Source organism: Lampetra planeri, chromosome 30 (genome assembly GCF_965212315.1).
Source record: "Lampetra planeri chromosome 30, kcLamPlan1.2.h2, whole genome shotgun sequence".
Classification (NCBI taxonomy): Eukaryota; Metazoa; Chordata; class Hyperoartia; order Petromyzontiformes; family Petromyzontidae; genus Lampetra; species Lampetra planeri.
Genome location: NC_136136.1, coordinates 9,202,921 through 9,228,085, shown reverse-complemented (window position 1 = coordinate 9,228,085; position 25,165 = coordinate 9,202,921). Strand labels below are relative to the sequence as shown.

Here is a 25,165-nt window from a genome sequence, read left to right as displayed (position 1 = left end):
GAGTTATGTTTTTTGTTTGCATTATGACTGCAGGTATTGTGGTCTATGTAAACATGACTCCTTGTAACAAAGGTGTCAGTTTTGTTTCCAGATAGAAGGGTAAAAAAACAATTATCACGATTGCTTGTGTTGCAATCGAAACGTCGTGATGATATATTATTTTCTATTTACGTGACTTTACCGAAAGACCCACAGAGTAAAAAATCTATCTTATGTACAATACTGCGCACGGATACGTGTGTAGAGAAGTTCCGACGGACGTACTCGTAGACTGAGGTAAGTTAAGGGCTTCCGCCAGGGTATATTAAAGCTTATCAATACTACACAGCAGGGTACACAACTCCCAGGGGCTAGGGGGGTCCTACTCTGAGTCCGGGTCCCTGTCGGCTAGCTCCGGTCTCTCTCTCTCTCGTGTCGGATCGTGGACTCTGCCGACTCCACCGAGCGGAGGGAGAGAAGCACCTCTACGGCTACCACCGGCTTCTCCCCAGACTCACCACTCGATCCCTCTCTCTACCCACTGGTTCCCTCTTCACCCTGCTTACTCTACCCGTTCCCACAGTGACCCCGCTTACGTCACGGGGTATCCCTTAAGTACCCTAGGAGACGTGACGTCATCGCACTGAACGGCACACCTGACGTCACGTCCCCATTTTACTCCTCTACACGTGTAAGTTCATGAATAATAATCGTGCATGGCTGAACCCTGCTGCCTCCTCCTCCTCCTCACTGGAGGCTGGGAACAACGCCGCGTGGCCTGGGACCCGCGATGGAGGAAGGACGCTTGGCAGACGAGATGATGGAGACGAGATGATGGAGACGAGAGGGCGCCACGCGTCTTCATCCTTCCGCGGCGGTGGCGTCGTCATCGCGGGCAGTGCAGTTACGAGGCGTCAGGGAATCTCGCGGTCAATCGCGAATGGTCGGGGCCACAGCGGCGCGATCGGCGAATTGCACCTCAATAAATTTGGTGCGAAACCACGATGGGAAAACTCCGACAGGAGGGAATGGGTTTCTTGCATTTGTGTTTTTTAATTTAAGCCTCGGGTTGTGAGAGCGGTGGATGACTGCATCGATTCCGACCGATCCGTTCGCCCCAAAGAGATTTGAATGCGGAGGACGACTGGGGAATATTTTGTGTTTTATTGACGGCAAATATAAGTAAAAACCCCCACCCCCCCTCACTTTACACAGTGCAACGGGTGCGATACAATCAGCTTTGGGGCTCATGTCCACGATCGCAATGCCAGGAGCGCCAGGGGCATCAGGCAGGAACGTTGCGCATGGTTGACTTTTTCCATCGCCACCATCATCATCATCCTTGATTGAGTTTTTGGGTGAGGCCACGTAATGACGCGGTCAAATTTATGTCGCAAGACCCTCCATCATCCGACATAGCCAAACACAGGACAAGATCCAGGAAGAGAGATTAAACCACGTCACCTAACCCGGGTTTCTTAAATAGGTGTCACGACATCGCGTGTAAAACCAATCGGATTTAAACTTAGATATTAACCATTATTAATTCAGTGTACTGCAATGATATTTGCCGAGGTTCCAGATGCATACCACGCCGTGGCAAGTCGACAAGAGTCGCTCTATGGAGGAGAGAGGAACTGCTTCTAGACCAGGGACATCAACGAAGATGAACACCGAGGCATTGCTCGTTTGAGTTACGATGGCGAGTTGTTAAATACAGGAGGTCGTGGGTTCGATCCCGACCATGACGCCTGTATATTTGGAGTTTGCGCGTCTCTCTCCCCGTGGACGTATGGATATTTCTCTGGGTCCTCCGGTTTTTCCCTCCACATTTAGAATTCAACGTGCACGTTTAGAGTATTTGGATGAAATACATTTCCACATTGATGGGTGCGGGTCGCACCCTCCGCGCTCGGGCTTGCGAGGGTGTTTGTTCGCCGCGTCGTCTTTAAACGCTTTTAGATGCAATTGGAAATATCCTGTGCCGCCCCATATCTTGTTCGCCAAACGTATTCCCAAAACGTGTTCCAAAAAGCCGTTCGTTCGCCTGCAGAAAGTGCTCCATACCGATCATCGGAGAAGACTCCAATCCGTAGCGAGAAGGTTCGTCGGCAGACGTACTAAATGTTATCTTGACTCGGTGATGAGTACACAAATCCCTTGACGACAACACAACGCATCTCATTCGTAGCGACATAGAGTTGGGCGTACCTACACTTTACCCCACCGCATGCGACGTACCGATCAGCGAACCACGCCAGGAGATGGAATCGAACCGGTCACTTCTGGATTGCAAGTCCAGTGTGCTCGCCATTATCAAGCCACGGCAGCTCTCTCAAGAGACACACGGAAGCCGTGGGTCCCAAAAGTCCGGAGTCACGATCCATGAAAAATATTCCCCTCTGTAATGTTTGCAGTTTACAAAAACTCCAGTTTTCACCATCCACAACCGTGTACCGAGTTTATGTGGCTACCGATAACTCGGATTCGCTCAATGTGAGACTACCGGTGGATGTGACGTGTGCAAAAGCTCGGCTGTGATGAGGGACATCAAAAGGTTGTCAGCGGTAGAAATGTATTTTTAGTGACACACACGGTGGCATCGCTGTGGGCACGGACTGGATGAAGCCGTCAGCCACTCACGACCAAACACCCCGTGGAGGCGTTAAGCGCTAGGTTTGAAAGGAGCCATGAAAAGTTAAATTTCGCCTAAGGCCACAAATGCCTTTGTCAATCAAGAAGACTGAAGAAGAACTCAATTACTTTTACAAGACTAACATCTTCTATTCGTATTAGAAGTCATGTTTCTCGTCTGTAACTTACAGATTTAAAAAAAATCGATTTTATTACCAAACTGTGCGTAACTTTATACAACTGTAAACTTTTGTGCAAGGATTGGCGTTTAGAGAGGGGGGGGGGATCAACTCCAAGAGACTCTCGGTTTAAGTCAACAAAGATGCATTGCATTTACAGTGTGAGAACCCAGCCAAAGCACCAATAACAATAAAATTATACAACAGCAAATACAAATAAGAATTATTTTATAAACACAGCGACGGGACAGCTGAACGAGACCACTGTTTCAGTCGCAACTTTGAGGAGCTAGCTTTCCGTTTTTTTGGAGAAAATATCTGCTAATGAATAAAATAAGCGGAGAGGTCTGTTGTGTCGTAATAATAATTCAAAACTGGTGACTCGGTCAACCAGCAACGCCGCCACCGACTTCTTCTTGCAGACAAACAGCGAATTTGAATTTTAAAACTGGCCTGTTCACTGTTTTTTTTACCCTAACTTTAGATCCCCAAAATAACTTTATTTGCACACAGTAATATCCCCCCTCCCCCCCTATAAAATTTTACATGATACGAACGTGCAATGATATCTTCGTGGTTTTCATTGAACTTGCAGAATAAATAATGAGTAAAATTATTAACGAGGTGTTCCTTTCACCGTCCTCTTTACTGCGTTCAGCACAACCAGGACGGCACTACGGGAGCCGCTTGAACAGATCTCTGTAAAAAACTTGGCGGCTGTCAATTTAACAACCAAAGACCCTTTCGGAGCGGACGGGCGGTTCTCTTCGCAATGCCTCTGAAGCCGAGCGACGGTCGGTTACTCCACATCAAACGCCGCCGGGTTTTGCGGGCTTCGTCCCCGCTTGCGGTTTCACCACCGTCGTTCACAAGCGCCCCCCCCCCCCGCTGGGTTTTCGTGGCCGTTTCGCGGCAACAGCGGAGCCCTCTGTGTTCTCGTGCCTCCTTTCAGACTCACCCCGAGTGCGAGGAACACGCGCGAGGTCACGCAATCGACACCGCGGGCGCGCTCTCCCACTGCGCGCTGCGACTTGTGCCTCTTGAAATGCCCTCTAACGCTCGCAAACTCACGCGCTCACTCACTCGGTCATTCACTTGCCCGGCCACCCACTTCGCTCGCTCAGTCGAATACTCGCTCACTCATTCACTCACTCCTATACCTGCCCTCTCACCCACGTAGGGAAACACAGCTGGTTCATTCGAGCCATTTTCCCAAGGCCCTCGCAGGCCTCGGCCAGGCCACAGCAGGCCACAGCACGAAACCTCCGCGTGCCACACCAAGCCTTCTTGTCCTGTGCAGAGTAGGCATCGCCCTATTGCTCAGACTTCACGACTGCGCAGAGTGGTGGAATCCGTCGCGAGCAGCGATCTGTCACTGCTTGGCGACCGCCGGCAAGCACGTTCTATGGGCTCAAGCCTCGAGCACATCGGGGGAGTCCTTGATCGATCGCTGTGGAGAAGGAGGAGGACGTGACGCTGGCCGTTTTTACAGGACCACGTGGCCGCATCGCACCTGTAAGGCGGTGGGTGTGTCGGACTGACGATGTCTAGCAATGGCTGGCCACCGTGTAGCTGCCGCTCAACACAATTGTTCATCGGCCATTGTCCAGCGTGTTGTCGTGACTAACCCGGTCACTGCGTGCCTAGTTTATAATAATACAATATAAACAATTCACAGTCCCTTATCAATCCGCTACCAGATGCTGGGCGAAGGCCTCCCCTGCACCGTGCCGGCCACTGGGGTTGTTTGACCATACCTTACCACGCCGGTCACCGCAGGTTGGTGAAGACTGGTGGGGGCAGGGCGGGGGGGGGGTTCAGATGTCACTCGCTACTGATGTGTTCCGGGAATCTTAACTCGGGTTAACAGCACGGTGTGCCAACCAATGCGCCACCGCTCCGCCCCAAGTATCCATTCAGCGATCGCGAGCGTTTTCACGAGCCCGCTGACCAACGTCAAACGACCAAACGCTCGCCACTTCCCATCGGCCGCTCTCCGGCGCGTAGGCATCCAACCACCAACAGACTGCGGCCCGTCAGCCGCTGTCCGGCGAGCCGAGTCTCTCCGCCAGACGTCAGAATTCAACATCTAAAAATAAAACAGTGCAACGGGTGACTCTCTCCCCCAGGGCAATCGCTGTTGCTCTTTCGCCAGCATCCAGCGCCGGCTGCCCGCCAGCAGCCGCACCAGCGGCCAGTCACGCGGCAAGCGACGGTGGCGGCGCTAAACGGGTGCTGGCGTTGGCGGGTGGCTGGCGGCGGTCGTGTCGGTGCCTCGGGCTAGCGGCACTTGCAGGACTTGACGAGCATGTTGGAAAGGTGCGTGACCGTCTGGTTGCGCCCCTTGTAGTAGAGGATGGTGAGGGACTCGAGCTCGTCGGGCACGCAGCACGGGCTGGCCGATGCCGCCGGGTTCATGGTGTTGTACAGGCCCAGCACCTGTGTGCACAGGTGGGGGGGGGGGGGGTTGGGTCACATGCACACGTGGCATCAGATACCCACGTTGAGTGTGTGTGCTGCTGGATGCTGAGGAAGCTCGCTACAACGAGCGGAAGCGCCGTGCGGCTAAAACACAGCAACTTGGCACGGTAGGGGACACGGGTGGTGGTGCATCTGCCCAGTCGTCTCAGTCCGCCAACACCTGGGTTTGTACCGTGACCTCCTGCCAGCAGCGGGCGTTTGACACTTCACGTGGCCTTAAAATGCACATGGCCTGGCACAAGCACCGTGGTGACCTCACCGCCACTTAGTGGCGAATGGCGGTTGTTGTTGCAAAGAACATTGGTATCTCTGTCTCCCCAGTGCCAATGCTAACGGCACTTGCCCCAGCACTCTATGCGGGCTACACGGGGCACCTCTGCCTGTGTCTCAGTGCCAATGCTAACGGCACTTGCCCCAGCACTCTATGTGGGCTACACGGGGGACCTCTGCTTGTGTCTCAATGCCAATGCTAACGGCACTTGCCCCAACACTCTATGCGGGCTACACGGGGCACCTCTGCCTGTGTCTCAGTGCCAATGCTAACGGCACTTGCCCCAGCACTCTATGCGGGCTACACGGGGCACCTCTGCCTGTGTCTCAGTGCCAATGCTAACGGCACTTGCCCCAGCACTCTATGTGGACTACACGGGGCACCTCTGCCTGTGTCTCAGTTCCAATGCTAACGGCACTTGCCCTAACACTCTATGTGGACTACACGGGGGACCTCTGCCTGTGTCTCAGTGCCAATGCTAACGGCACTTGCCCCAGCACTCTATGCGGGCTACACGGGGGACCTCTGCCTGTGTCTCAGTGCCAATGCTAACGGCACTTGCCCCAGCACTCTATGCGGGCTACACGGGGGACCTCTGCCTGTGTCTCAGTGCCAATGCTAACGGCACTTGCCCCAGCACTTTATGTGGACTACACGGGGCACCTCTGCCTGTGTCTCAGTGCCAATGCTAACGGCACTTGCCCCATCACTTTACGTGGGCTACACGGGGACCTCTGCCTGTGTCTCACCGTGCTGTGCTGGGTGTCAGAGCTCCACAGGTAGGGGCAGGGCCCGGCGCAGTAGTTTGCGTAGTATCCCTTGGGCTCGTGGATCCACTTCCACTTGAGGTCGCGCCTGAAGTCCACGTAGAGCTGACGCAGGCAGCAGTTACGCTCCTTGTTGCTGCGGGGGGCGGGAGGGGTATAGAGCAACAGCGTTCACCTGCGTGTGTATGTAGATGTGTGTCTGTGTGTGTGTGTGTGTGTAGATGTGTGTGTGGTGTGTAGATGTGTGTCTGTGTGTGTGTGGTGTGTAGATGTGTGTGTGTGTATGTGTGTGTATGTGTGTCTGTGTGTGTGTGTGTAGATGTGTGTCTGTGTGTGCGTGGTGTGTAGATGTGTGTGTGTGTGGTGTGTAGATGTGTGTGTCTGTGTGGCTGTCAGCGCGCTGCGCTGCAAACCTGGCGACCCGAGTTCGATTCCCGCTCACGGCCAACATCGGTGACGATTATCTGAAGCGGTCCTGGGCCTCCTCTAGATCGACTCAGCCTCAAATGAGTATCTGGTGTAGTGTGTAAAAACATCGCCACTGGGGAGACAAAGGCGGCTGGGCGTGGTGCTGGCCACCCACCCCCTCGTGCGCCTTGCCGGCCTTCACAGGTGCACGCTAACAGCACTTGCCCCAACAGTCTGTTGAGGCGACACGGGCCATCTCCGTCTTGTGTATCACAGTCAGTGTATCTGAGCGTGTCGATGCGTCACTGCGCCGTGCGGTCACCTGAAGCAGTAGTTTTCATCGAGGGCTCTCCTCCTCCTCGTGCCCCCACTGCCCTGCGCCGTCGCGTCTCCGCCCTCGTCGCTGCGCCCCGGCGGGTCGAGCCAGAGCAGGAGGTGCGGCGTGAACCTCTTCTGCGCCGCACCCACCACGGGGCCCATGTCCCAGCGCTCGTTCTCCTCCGACTGCCCGTCTGGAGTGGGGAATGGCCACACACAACCACGCACCTTTATTAGCATTTGTCAGCGTGCTGCGCTACGAACCTCTGAACCTGCGTCTGTGTCGACGTGTGTCTAGTATGTGCATGCTCTTCTCTGCGTGTATTTTTGCACGCACGCATGTCTCGGCCTGCGTGTGTTCGCCTGCGTCGCGGCACCTGAGAACACGGCCTCGAGCACCTCGGTGCGGTTGAGGATGCGTCGCGAGGCGACGTCGAACGTGGTGCAGGGGCAGTGCACGCTCAGCTTCAGCGCAAACGGCGCGGCTCCTGCGAGGGGGACACGCGCGGCTCTCTCAGTGCTGCACGCGCGGGGGGGGGGGGGGGGGCCCCCAACACAACCCCCTGCCACCCGCCACCCCATCACGGTGACCGCTCATTTCCTACAAAGTGGGATGATGGGACGATGGCGTTGTTGCTGATGGGATGATGGTGATATTGAAGATGGGGCAGTGATGATGTTGATGGGACGAGTACGATGATGTTGGTGGGACGATGATGATGAGACGATGATGATGATGATGTGGATGGGATGTCAACTCTTGAAATCCCGATCGATTGTACGTATGCATGTTGAACTTCTTTCGCACCGCACGTAGCTAACAGTGCTAATCGAAGGTGCGGGGGGTGGGGGGGGGGAAGGCACAACAAACTAAACACAACAAGCAGCTCTAAAGAAATGAGTTTTAAATGTAGATTTAAAAAAAAATAATCCAGCTCACTGACGACAAAGGCAACCCAAGAGCCGGTGCCCAAGACAGCGCGGGGTGGCGGTGGTTGTCGCCGGCGTTTGTCAATGCGCCGTGGCGATGCACGTTTGTCAACGCGCCGTGGCGATGCACGTTTGTCAACGCGCCGTGGCGATGCACGGGGATGTCGCCGCCGCCGCAGCGCCTCTCACCGTCGGCAGCGCCCAGCCGCTCTCGCAGCGCGGAGGTGACGTCGAAGGAGACCCACTCGGGAGGGTCGCGGGGACGCATGTTGCGGCTCGCGATGTAGCGTCCCGGGGCGCCCGGGGCCTCCGCCACGGCCTGCACACACACACACGTCAGGGTCACACACACACACGTCAGGGTTATACACACACACACCAGGATCACACACACACACACACCAGAGTCACACACACACACACCAGGGTCACACACACACACACCAGGGTCACATACACACTATATGGTCACACACACGTCAGGGTCACACACACACACCCCAGGGTCACATACACACTATATGGTCACACACACACACACTAGGGTCACACACACCAGGGTTACACACACACACACCAGGGTCACACACACGTGTATGCACGCCAAGGTTACACACACGCACACACACACCATGGTCACACACATCACACACCAGGGTCACACACACACACACACCAGGGTCACACACACCAGGGTCACACACACGTGTATGCACGCCAAGGTTGCACACACGCACACACACACACCATGGTCACACACATCAGGGTTAAATACACGAGGATTACACTTTAGAGTTGCGTGAGGACTAGGTGAGGATTAAAGTGGGGACTAGGTGGGGACTAGGTGAGTATGAGGACTAGGTGAGGGTGAGGACTAGGTGAGTACTAGATGAGGACTAGGCGAGTATGAGGACTAAGTGAGGACCAGGTGAGGACTAGGTGAGGTTGAGGACTAGATGAGGACTAGGTGAGGGTGAGGACTAGGTGAGGGTGAGGATTAGGTGGAGACTAGGTGAGGACCAGGTGAGGGTGGGGACTAGGTGAGGACTGGGTGAGGACGAGGTGAGGGTGAGGACCAGGTGAGGACTAGGTGAGGGTGAGGACTACGTGAGGGTGGGGACTAGGTGAGGGTGGGGACTAGGTGAGCACTAGATGAGGACTAGGTGAGGACTAGGTGGGGACTAGGTGAGGGCCAGGTGAGGACTAGGTGAGGGTGAGGACCAGGTGAGGACTAGGTGAGGGTGAGGACTAGGTGAGGGTGGGGACTAGGTGAGGACTAGGTGAGGGCCAGGTGAGGACTAGGTGAGGGTGAGGACCAGGTGAGGACTAGGTGAGGGTGAGGACTAGGTGAGGGTGGGGACTAGGTGAGGACTAGGTGAGGACTAGGTGGGGACTAGGTGAGGACCAGGTGAGGACCAGGCGAGGCCACCTGGAAGAGCTCCACGCGCTGCTCCTGACTCCTGGCCGCCAGGTTCGCCTCGCGGTGCACGCGCAGCTCAGCGCGCACGAGGCGCGCTCCGTCCGCCAGCAGCGAGCGCGTGTCGAACCGCAGCAGCTTGAAGATGGTGCCCTGCTCGCTCTCTGACATGCAGCGACAAGTTGAAATAAGTTATGTTTTTTTTAAATAAAAAAACACGCTTTAATGAAATGTACCGTACTATTTCGATTTAAAGCTTTCGTGACTGCAGGGATTCATCTTGTTGGTTCTTTCGGTAAAGTCACGTAGAAGGAAAGTAATGAAATCATAAAAATTTAAACATAATAAAATACAATTCTCACGACGTTTCGGCCACAACGCAAGCAGCCGTCCTCAGGTGGAGAAGAGGTCTGTCGAGAAGGCCGCCATTCAGACTCTGCCTTCTCGACAGACCTGTTCTCCACCTGAGGACGGCTGCTTGCGTTGTGGCCGAAACGTCGTGAGAATTGTTTTGTTATGTTTTATTTTTATTATTTTATTACTTCCCTTCTACGTGACTTTACCGAAAGAACCAAGAAGATGTACCGTACTAGTAATGGAAGAACTCCATTACTAGTAAGCTTGCCATAACGTCAGGGGCCGTGGTCAATTACAGCCAACGTCAGTTGAGCGTGGACAATTAGACCCAAGCCGAAACATAACAGATACAAAATAATGTAAAAAAATTCTTTTTTTATGGTAGAATATGGTATTGTCATCAGTATGACATAAGTATACCAAGTTTGCAGTCGATACCACATTGGGAAGTGGGTTAAAATTGAGTTCCAAGATTTGAGGCTACAACAACGACGACGACAACAACAACAACAACCACAACAACAGCCAGAGTGAGTGAAATGAAAGCGTGTAAACAAACTCAGCGCTCGTCACCTCCGTCGAGATTCACTCTCACCCCACCAGCCGTGGCATCGTTGTCACCCAACCCTCACGTCGTCATCACCTCGTCAACATCCATCGTAACATCACCTCATCAACATCCACGTTCACCTCATCATCACCTCATCCCAGAGGCAGTTAGTTCAAGTGCAGCTCGGGGGAGAGACGTGGCCGATCATTTACACATTCCACTCGCCACGAGAAACAAACTAAACGAAATCTGCGGAAGCTCCGGCCCAGAGCACTAGCAACGCCTCGCGGGTGACGCACTCCCGGGACGCTGCCGCGGATTTCTAGATTAGAAACCCCTCAGCGTGGGGTCCCCCCTCCCACATCCGTCCCATGCTTGACGTCTCCACGTGGCCCACACGGCCAGAGCGAGATGTTGGTTCGTGGGGTCAGGGCGAGTTCGGCCACCGCTGCTGTGGCCGTCGGGTGTAATTGCTGTTTGCGAGCACCTATTGAGGAGGCCGGCGCTGGTGCGTGCCTGGTTGGGTGGGTGGCCACACGCGGGCATCAAGAAACTCATCTTCTTGGTTCTTTCGGTAAAGTCACGTAGAAGGGAAATAATAAAATAATAAAAATAAAACATAATAAAATAAGTGATAATTATTTTATTATGTTTTATTGTTATTATTTTATTATTTCCCTTCTACGTGACTTTACCGAAAGAACCAAGAAGATGAATCCCTGCAGTCACGAAAGCTTTAAATCGAAAAATCAAGAAACTCGTTAAAAGTCGAGTCAACCCATGATGGGTGTGTGGTGGTGTGGGGGGTGGGAAGAAGCCGCCAAATGTTGACGATTCTCATAGCAAGGGAACAGCGGTCACTGGATTCTTTCAGCGAGCCGAAATCGCCACCACGGCGGACGATGTTGTGTACAGTGCGCACAGATTGCACGTGCTCTCTCGCTCGTACGCTCGCGAGAGAAAGGCCAGAGGAGGGAGGGGGGGGGATGTTTGACCCCCGTCTCAATGGGTTTAATTCATCTGCTGGTTAAATGCGGGAGACCGAAATGAATGACGCCGACTGTCAACACGCGCGCAGTCATAGGTGGCCGAGTTTACACCCGAGCCCGGCAAGGTTCCACCAACATTAAACTCTGCAGCCTTGGGCATTTGCCCGATCGCGCACTGAAATATATTCAAATTAAGTAATTGATAGCAAAAATAAGCGTGACAATATCTTCTCCTCCACATATCTGCCCGTCCACGTAAAAAAATTATACAAATTTAACATTTCCCGCAAACAACGCAAGCCTCTTGGGGGAGTGCGGAATTTCATCAGCGTTGGTTCAACACGAGCACGCATCTGGACCAGTTTCGACACTCGGGTCTCATCAGCAGGAGTGTCGGGCTTGCTCACCACCTGGCAATGCCGGTGAGCTGCCAGATGTCTATAGTCAAGGAGCCTCTCTCTTAGAGATATGGGGTGCCGGGATAAGGGGCTTGGTGGGTCATCGTGATGCTGTGTTGTGTTTGGGGTCAGGGTTTGGTGGGGTCATCATCTCGCCGTGTCGTTGCCTCGGTGCTCATTGCGCCCTTACTAGCATCGACGTGGGACACGGTGCAGTCGAGGCGGCGCATCTCGCGGGCGTAGTAGTCGTCGTCGAGCGACGGCGACGAGGGGTCCCAAGCCTCGCCGTGCTGATGATGCTGCTGCTGCTGCTGATGCCTCTCGTGCCGTCGCTTGAGTTCCGCGGTCCACTCGAGCGTGGCGTTGTACAGCGCCATTGCCTCTGCAGCACGGCGAGACACAGCGAGCGCGACGGCTATCACTCTACTTTGCAGGGAGATGGCCTAACTTCTAGATTTGAAGCTTTTGTGACTGCAAGGATTCATACTCTTTGATTTTTTTCGGTAATGTCACGTAGGTAAAAAATCAAATCAAATAAATGAAAACAACTAAATTAAATCACCAGCGATAGTTCTCTCGCTGTGGTTGTCCCCACCTGATGACGGACGCTTGTGTTGCGCCCGAAACGTCGTGATTTAATTTAGTTGTTTCATTTATTTTATTTTATTTTTTACCTACGTGACTTCACCGAAAAAAGCAAAGAGTATGGCCAAACTTCTTGACCGCCACGACCTGCAAACTCAATTTATTCTTGCGACTGAGAGCCACGAGACACGGGAATACTCGTGCGTGTGTGTGTTTGTATATGTTGAACTTCTCTTGCACCGTACGTAGCCAACTGTGCTAATCGGAGGTTAACGCAGTTGGCTCCGCTGTGGTCGCTGGATACCAAACGCGAGTAGCCCCTGGGGCGCCCCCACAGAATTTATTTTCCCGTTTCAAATAAAGTTCTTGTGAAAAGATGCAATTTTTTAAATCTGCTTCTCTCTATCGAGGAGCACTTGAACTGCCTGGGCGGCTGCGTGTGTCTTGCGAGCCGCGGTCTGAACTTCCTCGGATTCCAGAAACTCTGGGCCCTCTCTGGCACGGGGTCAACAATTCAGATGAGCGCAGCCAAATGCTCGTTTAAGGGGCAGAAGACTTCTAAACAATCATTGCATTAAACTTTTTTGTTCACTATGTTGAGAGCCTTGAGCAAAGGCGCTCTATAAATATAATCTAAGATAAGATTAGCGCAGAAAAAAAACGCCGTGGGGAATCGAGGAGTTGCTGCTTGAAATGGCTGGTCAATTTATTTATGGCCGCTGTTAGTCACCCCGTCTCCTCAGTGTCTCCACTCGGCGTGTTCCACGTGTGTCCATTTGGCTATTTTTCCCTGATCACTAACAGCACTTGCCCCAGAGGTCGCAACCAGGTACCCGATACCCGTACCCTACCAGATACCCGGCTACCAGTACCCGGCCGGGTACGGGTACCCGTTTGCGACCCTGGTGCGGCCGGGTACGGGTAAGGAATCAAAACCCGTTTGCGACCTCTGACTTGCCCCAACAGTGCGTTCAAGGCTGTATACGGAGGAGATCTCTGTCTTCGGCGTACTCACGGGCGCTGGGCTTGAGGTCGCCCTCGTGTGCCCGCGGCAGCTGCGGGGGCTCGCTCAGGCCCAGCTTGCTCAGGATCTGGCCCCGGACGGCCTCGAGGCGCCGCCGCGCCATCTCGGGGGCATCCAGCGCCGCGGAGCACGTGGAGAGGGCGTGCGTGCACGCGCACGCGCACACGCACAACACCAGGCACGTGCGCAGCATCCCATGCGTGCCGCGTGCATCCATCGCGTGCGTCCGGAGAGGTCGGCAGGATCCTGTGGATACGCAAGGGAGGGCGGGGTCACGGAAAGGCCCCATCGGACTCGGCATGCAGAGTAAAACCTGACGCGAGGTTTTTCTTAACTCGATCGACAATTTCACTCAGAGGGGCAAAGAGGAACCACATACAAGCTGGAAGGAAGCAATCCACACACGGTGATCCGGCACAACCAATAATTGTCCAGGGTTCTGCAGTCATCTATAGAGTAAGGCGTTGTCGGGCAATTAATGAGCGGTTGCATGTGGGAGGAAACTGGAGCACCCGGATAAAATCCGCATGTGCCAGGGGGAAACACTCGATCCCAGAGACGGAACAGGCAGAGGTCCACATATTTGCTGCGCCGCATTCCCTTTACGAGCCAGGGTATGGCACCTTGATGCCCACGGGGAAGGGAGTTTCACAACATTTGTGTGAGCCACCAACTCCTCGCTGCCTCCACAGTTGCTGGATGACAGGCCACTTGTAGTGTAGCCACCAGAGGTGGGACAAAGTCATTGTTATGCAAGTCACAAGTAAGTCTCAAGTCTTTGCTCTCGAGTCCCGAGTCAAGTCGAGTCAAAGATGAGGCAAGTCCAAGTCGAGTCTGAAGTCATCAAAATCATGACTCGAGTCTGACTCGAGTCCAAGTCGCATGACTCGAGTCCACACCTCTGGTAGCCACCACCGCACGGCTAAAAGGCGCTTGGTCTGCCGACAGAGACGTGACTCCGATTTTGATGCTGTTGCTGAGAAGTCGGCGTGGGAGCAATGTGAATAAAGTTTGGCGATCTCACACAAAACCTCTTGTGAGTAATACTGGTCGCGAAAGCCTACCAGGTGTTAAACTAAGTTCCCCTTTTGAGTTAAAGCTTTCGTGACTGCAGGGATTCATATTCTTGGTTCTTTCGGTTAAAGTCACGTAGAAGGGAAATAATAAAATAATATAAATATAAAACAATAAAAATTCTCACGACGTTTCGACTGCAACACAATCAATCATCATCAGGTGTGAAAATTTCCTTGCAGTCGAAACGTCGTGAGAAATTTTATTGTTCTATATTTATATTATTTTTATTATTTCCTTTCTACGTGACTTTACCGAAAGAACCAAGAATATAAGTTCCCCTTCTTGCCAGAAGACAGGAGGCGGGGTGATTAACTGTGTCTCTGAATTGTTTGTTTCCAAATGCATGGTGGGGGATGTAATCCCTGCCCAGACCTCCTTGGCTCTCTGGTGTCATTGAGAGCTAAGCTGAGTGCATTGAATGTTCAGGAGAAGTGACGCAGCATCAGAGCTCATTTGCGTATGCATCAGTGGAACGAAACAGGAGGATTTGTCCACAAATCTGGCAGTCGCCTGATGAAGCTAGTTGTAATTACTGGCGAAGCGTCGTACTTAGATTGTAAATGTTGTGGATTTGCTCTCCAACACACCAGTGTGCTGTACTAGTAACGAATTGGCACGTTCTGTTTACGTGACAAACCTTAAGTAATTGGCTGTGTCGGGTGGTGACGGCTTTAACGACACTATTCTTTACGCGATCTAACCCAAAAACCTAGATTATGGATGATATTGGTCGCGAAAGCCTACTACGTGTTAGACATGCATGAGTGGTCGCAGAATGCTGAATTATCAGGTAAACCTCAGGTGGCATCTCACGTGGCTATAACCACTCGTTTATTTTGCGTCACTGGGTTTTAGAGCTCCTCGAGACCAGGATAGAGTCTCATTTGCAAGAGTAGATCGCCAAAATGGCAAAAGCAATAGGTTTGTTCATGAAGCCATCCAGATATACAAACATAAGCATAACTTCAACCGAGAGGATGGAATCAAATTGAGCAATCACTGGAAGGATGTTATTAACCAGGTAAGATCTTAATTGCTCTTATAGCTTGCTTACACTCGCGCATTTACAGTTTCTGCAGCGCGCTACTCCCCTCCCGCTCCCAGACCCACTCATTGCCCAGTCAGGTACTGGGTCTTACCAGCGCGTGTAAGTCGCACAGTCCACTCGTTCGAAATGTTGTACCCTCACTCCTCTCCCACCATCACCCCGCACCCCCCGCCCGCCCCCTGCTTCTCCTCCCCTCCCTCTTGCCGTATATAATATGTTGTTACGAACGGCTCTTGTCCACTACAGTAATTGTGTTTCTTGCTGTGGTTGTCCCACCTGATGACGGAAGCTTGTGTTGCTTCCGAAACGTCGTGATTTAATTTATTTTTGATTATTTAGAATTTGTTATTTTTTTTAAAAATATATATATATAAAAGTTTTTCTTTTATTTTATATCTACGTGACTTTACCGAAAGAAACAAAGAGTATAAACAAGCAATACAGTACAACGATGAATCAAACAGTAATCAGGGCAAAAGCGACCGTCTTTGCAGACGAAATATAAAACGGTGCACAATCGTCGCAGGCAGCTCACACTCCGTTCACACACAAAACATAATACGCGCTTGTTTCTGCGAGGCACCAAGTTCGAGGCGAGTTCATTTTCAACCAGCTGTGAAAGCCTCGAGGCCAGGATTAGAGTCTCGTTTTGCAGGGGAGACCCGGCTCGCCACCATCACGAGCAGTAGCCTTGCGCAGGACACGCGCACGAGGGGTTGCGTAACATCTCACGAACCGGGCAGCGATGCGGAGCCGTCACTAGTGGATTGGAATAGGTATGTGTCTAAACGAACCTAAACTATTTTTTTTCTTTTACCAGGTAAGGCCCCCACTGAGCTATGCAGCTCTTTTGCAGAAGCGACCTGGCCACAAATGACAGCTCAACGAAGTGGCTTATCATCACGTGCAAATGTATAGCAGCCAAAGACTCTCAACGCGTGTTTCTAAATGTGGAGGAAGCAATCCACAGGACCCGGAGAAAAATCCATGTGATTACGGGGAGAGAGACATGCAAACTCCAAATATACAGGCGTCAGGGTCGGGATCGAACCCACTACTTCCTGTATAACCAGCGAGGTAGTTAACATCTCCTAGCCACCATGATAACGAGAGAGAGAGAGAGACACGCAAACTCCAAATATACAGCAGGCGTCAGGGTCGGGATCGAACCCACTACCTCCTGTATAACCAGCGAGGTAGTTAACATCTCCTAGCCACCATGATTACGAGAGAGAGAGACACGCAAACTCCAAATATACTGCAGGCGTCAGGGTCGGGATCGAACCCACTACCTCCTGTATAACCAGCGAGGTAGTTAACATCTCCTAGCCACCATGATAACGAGAGAGAGAGACACACAAACTCCAAATATACAGCAGGCGTCAGGGTCGGGATCGAACCCACTACCTCCTGTCTAACCAGCAAGGGAGATAAAATCTCGCCACCGCGACGTCTGTGCCTGGTAGCCACAGCAAGAGCAAAGAGGTGCTGCTTACTGGATGTGCTGTGAACATTTTCGGGGTCTATGACCCAGACAGACCCGAATGAAATTAAAGCCATGGGAGGGGAAAAATTCCTCAAGCGCAAAAATGATCAAGGTGAGTTGTACCCTTCACCTGTTCTCAATGGATGGCACCGCCGCTGATGAACAGGCAATTGGGGGAGTGTTCGAGGTGCGGGGTTGACATCGTGAGAAAGATGATGGAATGAACCAGGAGAGATGGCAGAAGGAATGTTGACATTGAGATGGCACTGGTGAGGCACTATAGACCAGCGGTCCAAAACCTTTTTGGCACCAGGGACCGGTTTCGTGGAAGACAATTTTTTTTCACGGAGTGGGGGGGGTCATCATTGGGTCTTTCCCCCTTTTCAAAGAAGCTCTCCAGCGACGTTTGTTTTTTACTCATTGTGGCTACTAGGGGTGAGAGCTTGTGGGTTTACTAAAACTGTGACCGAGACAAGTGCGCAGTGCGGGGCCACGCGTGGACTCACCGCTCTCACCTCCTGCTGCTGTGCGGCCCGGGGGTTGGGGACCCCTGCCATAGACAACATCTAAATAAGGCGACAATCTTACCTTAAACACATAGCGTGGACAAACACATCTCGACATTCTCCCATACGGCAGCGTCAGCGGAGGGCTCGATGCCACCAAAGAAGATTGGAACTGAGAATCACACTCCCGGAAGCGTCTTTTTTAGGTTCGAATATTGTCGAGAACTGGGAGTCACTCCCACAGGTCTATGGGAGAGAAGATGATCTGCATCTGGGAATCACACTGCCAGGAGCGGGTGATGGGCTAAGCCAGAGACAGATGCAGTTGGAAGGTGGCCGTGAGCAGGCTGCCAGCGTGTGGCTCCCTGCGCGAGCGTGACTCCACAGCCGACGGTTGCCAATCTAAACCGAAGACAAAGATCCCCCGTGTAGCCTTAACAGAGTGTTGGGGCAAGTGCTGTTAGCGAGCACCTATGAAGCTTGGCACGGAACACGAAGGAGGTGGGTGGCCAACACCACGCCCGGCCGCCTTTGTCTCCCCAGTGACGATGTTTACACACCGCACCAGGTACTCACTTGAGGCTCAGTCGACCTAGGGGAGGCCCACGACCGGTTCAGATAATCGTCACCGGTGCTGGCCGTGATTGGGAATGGACCTCGTGTCGCCGGGTTCGTAGCGCAGCACGCTAACCGCTCCACCACCACTCCCCACACACAAACACAAGCAGCCCCAATCCAGCGGCGTGGCCGAATCTGCTGGCATTGGCCCTGGAGCGAGGGAAATTGCCCTACACCCACCCCACTCAGCGTCCAGTTTTGCCCGCTCTTCGTAGCACGGGGCCCGCGAATCTCCTGCGCAGTTGCACCGCCTGCACACTCGCCAGCTACGCCACTGCCCCCTAGGGGGCACACACACACACAGAGAGAGGCACGATGATGCCCGTGGGGCTGTATCCCCCACGCTCGTGGTGGGGCCGCCTCCTCCCTTGGGGAGCCAAGCAGCGCCAAGACCATTGCCTCTCAAATGAAGCTGAGCACAATTTGAGGTGATGAGTAAATGGCACTAGATGCTGTCCTATGTGTATCTTGGAGTGCTTGTGCGCGTGATTATTCCTTGCTGATGTTATCTCTTGCGTGGTGAGGACTCTAGAACCAAATGGGGATCTGCTGGGATGAAACGTCAATTTTGCAAGGGAGTTCGAGAACGAACATAGCAGACTGGTTAGGTATCATCACATTACACAGGGGTATCATCACATTACACTGGGCATCATCACATTACACTGGGTATCATCACATTCGTAGTGAAGTGCGCTAACCACTGCGCCACAGCTCAACCAGACTGCCTTGGTGGACCGACTCATTGCGAGGAGATGCAGCAATGTCCGCTCCACGCGAGGCATCGAAACGGAAGGAGGATTTCCCAAATCCAGTGTTTACAAAAATTCATCTTTCAAACGTTGCATTTAAAGTCCCACTCACCTACGATTAACACAGTTGGCTACGTACGGTGCGAAAGAAGTTCAACATACAGGGAGCCGATAGGATTATCTTGGCATTGCACTGAGCGACAGGATAGGAGAAGGAAGGCCTGCTTTAGAGAACATAAGCCGGCTAGACGCATCATGTTGACTGCGAAGACAACATTTGGCTTGTTGCAGGACACAGTCGCTGGAAGAGTTGATGGCCGAGTGGCTGAGCCGGACACACAGCAGTGAATACGGCCCTCGAGGACAACCGCAAAGGAGACGGAGCGACGAAATCGGATCGGGGGCCCAGCAGCTGGCACGGATTGTTGTCGCACGCCAAGAGCCGTGTGGGCTGGCGACTTCCTTGCGGAAGAGGCTTTCTTCATCCAGCAGTGGATTGATCATGTCACGGAGATGACGTTGGACCGCACGTGTCGCTGTGTCCAGAGAATGGATGCGATGTCTGTCCGTCGTTCCGAGGACACTTTGGCTGTCTTCACATAAAACGACACCGCCAGACTAACGACTACAAATCTACTGAGACCATGAGCCGACGCCATGGCCCAGGTCTGGTAACGTTTTTGAACAAGATTGACATTAAAATAGATTTGGGGTGTTTTTTTAAAGTTGTCTTTGCATCTGTCTGTAGCTCTCGTAAAGATGATCATATGTGAGCCAAACTGTGCTGTAAGGTAGTGTTGCCATTAGGAACGTATCCTATTTGAAAGCCCGAAAATTTTATGAAATCATTGTCCAAAACTCAAGAGACATAAAACCGGCGCTAACGCATTTTGTCTTGACAGCTACCAGTGCGCTTCCGTACATTTGATGACAAACTCAACATTTTTCGAAGACAAACGCATGTTGGAAAGCATGGCATAATCCATGCGCGTGCATGAGTTTTCTTCCTTATCATACACACACACGCACACAACCCCAAAGATTCCCCGGATAGCCTTCGCAGCCTGTTGGGCGAGCACCTATGAAGGCCGGCACGGCACACGAGGGAGTGGGTGGCCAACACCACGCCCGGCCGCCTTTGCCTCTCTAAGTGGCGATTATTTACACACCGCACCAGGTACTCATTCGAGGCCGAGGCCCAGGACCGGTTCAGATAATGTCGTCACTGGTGGTGGCCTCGGGTCGCCGGGTTTGTAGCGCGTCGCACTACCGCTCCCCAGCCTTGCTTATTATACACGCACACACAATCGTTATGCCACCAGCGCGCACGGCACACGGCTGCATATTATACACAATGCCGTGCGCATGCTGCCCGTGTAAACCAAAGGGAGCGGGAATCAATAAAACAAGGCGATACGTTATGGTGCTGGCAACGTGGCACCAAGAGGGGCAGTGTGAAAACACAATCACTTGCTGTACTCCCCTGTCTTCACCAACACAGTACCACGCACACCAAGCAATACACCAGTCGGCCAGCATGGTGAGGTATGGTCAAACAAATCGAATATCGGTGAAAGGAAATGCTTAAGTGGGCCAATGTGAAAGATGAACACACGCGCACGCGTGTCACTTGAGCCTCACGAACATCTGCCTTGCAAAGCGCCTCCACGTTTCGGTCTCTCCGCGTGAAAGATATTGAAGTCTTTGTACAAATCCCCATCAGTTGCACGGCCTTCTCGGAGCGTGCATACAGTACTTTCAACAGCATTGGGTTCAACACACGATCAGAAACCGCTTGGACCCGGTTTCGACATTCAGTGACTCCATCAGCAGAGTCAGGCTTGCTGCCAGAGACATCAACAGGAGAGAATCCCCCCTTCTCTGTTAGGCGTTGGTCTGTGCGAGACCTGGGTTGCTTGCCATAGGAACGTGGAATGTCCACGATTGGCATAGGGCCAACCCAAACAGAAATGGGGTGCTTTCCCATCACGACCGGCTTGAGCCTTGGGCTTCACTGCACAGCTGTTTTCGAGGCAAACAGCTCAAACAGCACAATGCGTCGCTGTGCTTACAATGAGTAACAGCTGGCCAAAGCTCGCACGCTACGGCTGCTACACAGCGATTATAATGTAACTCACATCTGGCTTCGTACAGGGGGAGCACCCCCTAACACGTACAGCGCCTCTCCAATCCACTGCTGGATGAGGGTCCGCCTCCCCCACCCCCACACCGTGCGAGTCGTCGGAGGTTGCTAGACCATACTTCACCACGCCTGGTCAGTGAGGGTTAATGAAGGCGAGTCGTGTGATCCCCCCCATGCACCAAGCTGTACCAGAGGTCGCAAACGGGTTTTGATTCCTTACCCGTACCCGTACCCGGCCGCACCAGGGTCACAATCGGGTACCCATACCCGTACCGTACCCGGCCGGGTACGGGTAGGGTACGGGTATCGGGTACCCGATTGCGACCTCTGGGATGAAGCCATGTTGCAGGCGCGGGTGGGTTGATTCTAGGAACTTGAATTGTGAGAAGAGACAAGACGTTGGGAAATGAGTGACAAACGGTGACTCACCAGTGACTCACGGTCTACCCGTACCCGTACCCGGCCGCACCAGGGTCGCAAACGGGTACCCGATACCCGTACCCGGCCGGGTACAGGTAGCCGGGTATTGGGTACCCGGTTGCGACCTCTGAGCTGTACTCTGGTGGCCACCACGTAACACCGCAGCCGGTGGCTCCTTTTAGGGATGGTGGTCACCCATCCCAACACTACCCAAGCTCAAAACCCCCTGCGTTAGCTTTCGAGGTGTGAAGCGATCAGGCGCACGAATTGGTTTGGCTTCACCACCGTTGTCCGTCCACCGCACCTCCGAGTAGCACGGCTGGCTACGTACGGTGCGAAAGAAGTCCAGGTGATAGAACCGTAGCCCCAACATGCCGCAGTGGTTATATAAACGCGATTATTGACAGCTGCCGGTCGCAAAGTACTTAAGCGGCCCCGCGTGCTGAAATTGCTCAGAGCGGCCACAACATCTGAGCGCTACGTGGCTGACAGTCAACTCTGTTGAACGTGCGAGCAGTAACCTACCCGCCCTCGTGTGTAACAGCAGTAGCAAGCGCACTACGATTGACAGCCGTCAAACAGCCGTCAAATGCAAAACCGCTGTCTTCATACGCAGCAATGCGTTTCGGTGACAGCAGCAGCAGCAAACAGCGGCTCAGACGCGCTCAAGAATAATTATTCACGGAGTGTCAACCAAAGAACGGACCGTGTCCGTGAGGACATCCACGTGGTGGAGATGGAGCGATGAAATCGTCGCGTTTTTGCGGTGATGATACCTATGACTATGGAGGGAGGGGGGGTGTTGGTGGCGAGGCATTCATCCAGCAGTGGATTTACGAGGCGGCTGCGCGCGTGTGATCGCGCATGGACTGCGAGAGAAGAAGCCACGTGCGCCTTGAGCAGTGGCAGCAGCGCGCGTTTGGTTTCCCCGAAAGCCGCTGCCGAGCGCGGTGGTCCCACAAAAGTTCCCGACGTGAGACAATTTACGAAGCGAAATAATCCTCGTCTATTGCGTTGCGTAGAAAATAAACAACATCTATTTCAATGACAGCAAAGATAAAGAAGAGCTCCCGTATAGCATCGAACAGACTGTTGGGTGCAAGCGCTGTTAGCGAGCACCTATTGAAGGCCGGCGCGGCACACGAGGGTGTGTGTGTGGCCAGCACCACGCCCGGCCGCCTTTGTCTCCCCAATTGTTGCGATGTCTACACGTCGCACCAGGTACTCATTTGAGGCTGAGTCGACCTAGGGGAGGCCCAGGACCGGCTCAAAGAGCGGGAATCGAACTCGGGTGTCCGGGTTCGCGGCGCAGCTAAATGACAGTCGCAACGCGTCGTCCTGTCGTGACGGAATTGACGGCTGTCAAACAGCTGACGACGCTGTCCTCGAGTGTGCTCCACGTGGAGCCGTATCGACAGCCGGTAGGTTAGTTAATTAAATTATAAACTATGTTTTGTTTTACTAGTGAAGGCCCACTGAGCTGTACAGCTCTTTCGAGAAACGAACTTGCTATCAAACGATAGCTCGACGAAGTGGCTTACCACGTGGACATTTATAGCAACTACGGCACTGTAGTCGCACGTTCTCGATTCGAAACGTGGAGGGGGAAACCGGAGGACCCGGAGAAAAATCCCCGCGACCACGGGGAGAGAGAGAGAGACACGCAAACTACAAATATACAGCAGCAGGCATCAGGGTCGGGATCGAACCCACATCCTCCTATATACCAGGCGAGGTAGTTAACATCTGCTAGCCACCGTGATGATGAGAGAGAGACACGAAAACGCCAAATATACAGCAGGCGTCAAGGTCGGGATCAAACCCACGACCTACTGTATACCAGGCGAGGTAGTTAACATTTCATAGCCACCGTGATGATGAGAGAGAGACACGCAAACTCCAAATACACAGCAGACGTCAGGGTCGGGAAGAAACCCACGACCTCCTGTTGACCAGGCGAGGTAGTTAACATCTCATAGCCACAGTGATTATGATGAGAGAGAGACACGCAAACTTCAAATATACAACAGCAGGCATCAGGGTCGGGATCAAACCCACGCCCTCCTGTATACCAGGCGAGGTAGTTAACATCTCCTAGCCACCGTGATGATGAGAGAGAGAGACACGCAAACTCCAAATATACAGCAGCAGGCGTCAGGGTCGGGATCGAACCCACGCCCTCCTTGCTGTGTGTAATCCCAGGACGGTCTCACCTGCACTTGCCGTCAGCCTCAAACCGAAGATTTTCACTTCGAGTGCGCGCTGCAATCTTCCACCGACGCGGCTGTCCGGATACCGATAGCAGCAGCAGCAGCAGCCAGGGCCACGGAGGCGAAGACAGAGAGAGCGAGAGAAGCTGTCACACGGAGAATTCACACTGTGTGTGTGCGGCCGTGCCGTGCAAGCCCCCTGCCGAGTCTGTGCCGCTCCATACACCGCGCCACCCTCGCGCGCGTTGACACTTTATAGTCGGCAGCTGCCGCTCTCCGAGCTTCTTGTTCGCTCGCTGGCTCGTGACGCGGGAGTGGGAAGCACCGTTCAGACTCTTCGGCGGTGACGGCGCCGACAAAACAACAAAAAGCCTCGCCACCGTGCGTTCGAGCGCCAAACGAAAGCAACGAATGAAAAAAATACATTTCGATTTAAAGCTTTCGTGACTGCAGGGATTCACCTTCTTGGTTCTTTCGGTAAAGTCACGTAGAAGGGAAGTAATAAAATAATAAAAATAAAACATAATAAAATTATTCTCACGACGTTTCGGCCACAACGCAAGTAGCCGTCCTCAGGTGAAAACCAGGTCTGTCGAGGCGCGTGTGCTGTTTCATTCAGACGCTGTCGCCTCGACAGACCTGGTTTTCACCTGAGGACGGCTACTTGCGTTGTGGCCGAAACGTTGTGAGAATAATTTTATTATGTTTTATTTTTATTATTGTATTACTTCCCTTCTACGTGACTTTACCGAAAGAACCAAGAATAAAAAAATATATATAAGAATTGGGTTTTTATCCTTTCTGGCAATTGAAACAGGAGGTGTTCAGGCGTCCAAACACCAAATGGCCAACTTTTGCAAGTAATCGTGTCTGCATTAACCGCACATGGTGCTGCTGGTGAACATGCAAACACAACACGCTCTGAGAGTTTGATACTGGAAGCAAAAGGTCCGATTTTGAAAACAACGATGTTTGTATTTCTACCACCCTCTCGCGTACGATGGCAGCAGGAAAAATGTTGTTCAAAGAGGTCGATGCCATTGTCGAGGGCTGCATCTGATTGCCACGACCAGAGAGAGAGAGAGAGGTTTCCCTTCGAGGAGAGAGAGAGAGCGAGCAGAGTTCGTGTGGCTTTGCCGTTCCTCCTCCACGGGCATCGAAGGAGCCCAGGCCACAGTGGTTTCACGTCGGGCCCGTTGTTTGGGTTGCGTGGCCACAAAAGCGCTTCTGTGGCCTGACTTTAATGTTACGCGTATCTATGCATTCACATAGGTCTATATGCATCTCTATGAATGTCGGTGCGTCTCTGTGTGTCTCTATGGGTGCGCTACGTATTTATCGCCCTGCTGTGCCGTGTGTGTTGTGGATGTCCTGATGTGGTTGATGGTTCCACCAAAAATACAAAACAATCATTCACGTCGGAGATAGGGGACCCCCTTGTCTATAAACATCTGGGCAGTTCACCAGCATTGATTCAGGCAATGCCTTGGTCTGCTGCTGATGAGACAGCGAATGTCAAAGCCGGTCCAGAGTTTGTGCCTGTGTTGAACCAATACAGCTGATACGATACACTTCTATAAGAACACTTCATGGCGAATGGGATGCGTTTATTTTTTTT

General features: G+C 52.7%; 1 protein-coding gene across 1 annotated transcript; it reads right to left on the bottom strand.

Annotated features, from left to right (window-relative positions):
• Nucleotides 1–1,128: 1,128 nt before the first annotated feature.
• On the bottom strand, nucleotides 1,129–23,806 carry LOC144728941 (transforming growth factor beta-3 proprotein-like). Its single transcript, XM_078608703.1, has 9 exons — nucleotides 23,551–23,806; nucleotides 13,279–13,533; nucleotides 11,869–12,060; nucleotides 9,397–9,548; nucleotides 8,157–8,286; nucleotides 7,415–7,525; nucleotides 7,042–7,231; nucleotides 6,294–6,447; nucleotides 1,129–5,231 (listed from the first exon to the last, which is right to left on the bottom strand). Exons 2-9 carry the CDS (start codon nucleotides 13,502–13,504, stop codon nucleotides 5,073–5,075), a joined length of 1,314 nt encoding a protein of 437 aa, XP_078464829.1. The 5' UTR covers nucleotides 13,505–13,533; nucleotides 23,551–23,806; the 3' UTR covers nucleotides 1,129–5,072.
• Between the last annotated feature and the right edge of the window lie 1,359 nt (nucleotides 23,807–25,165).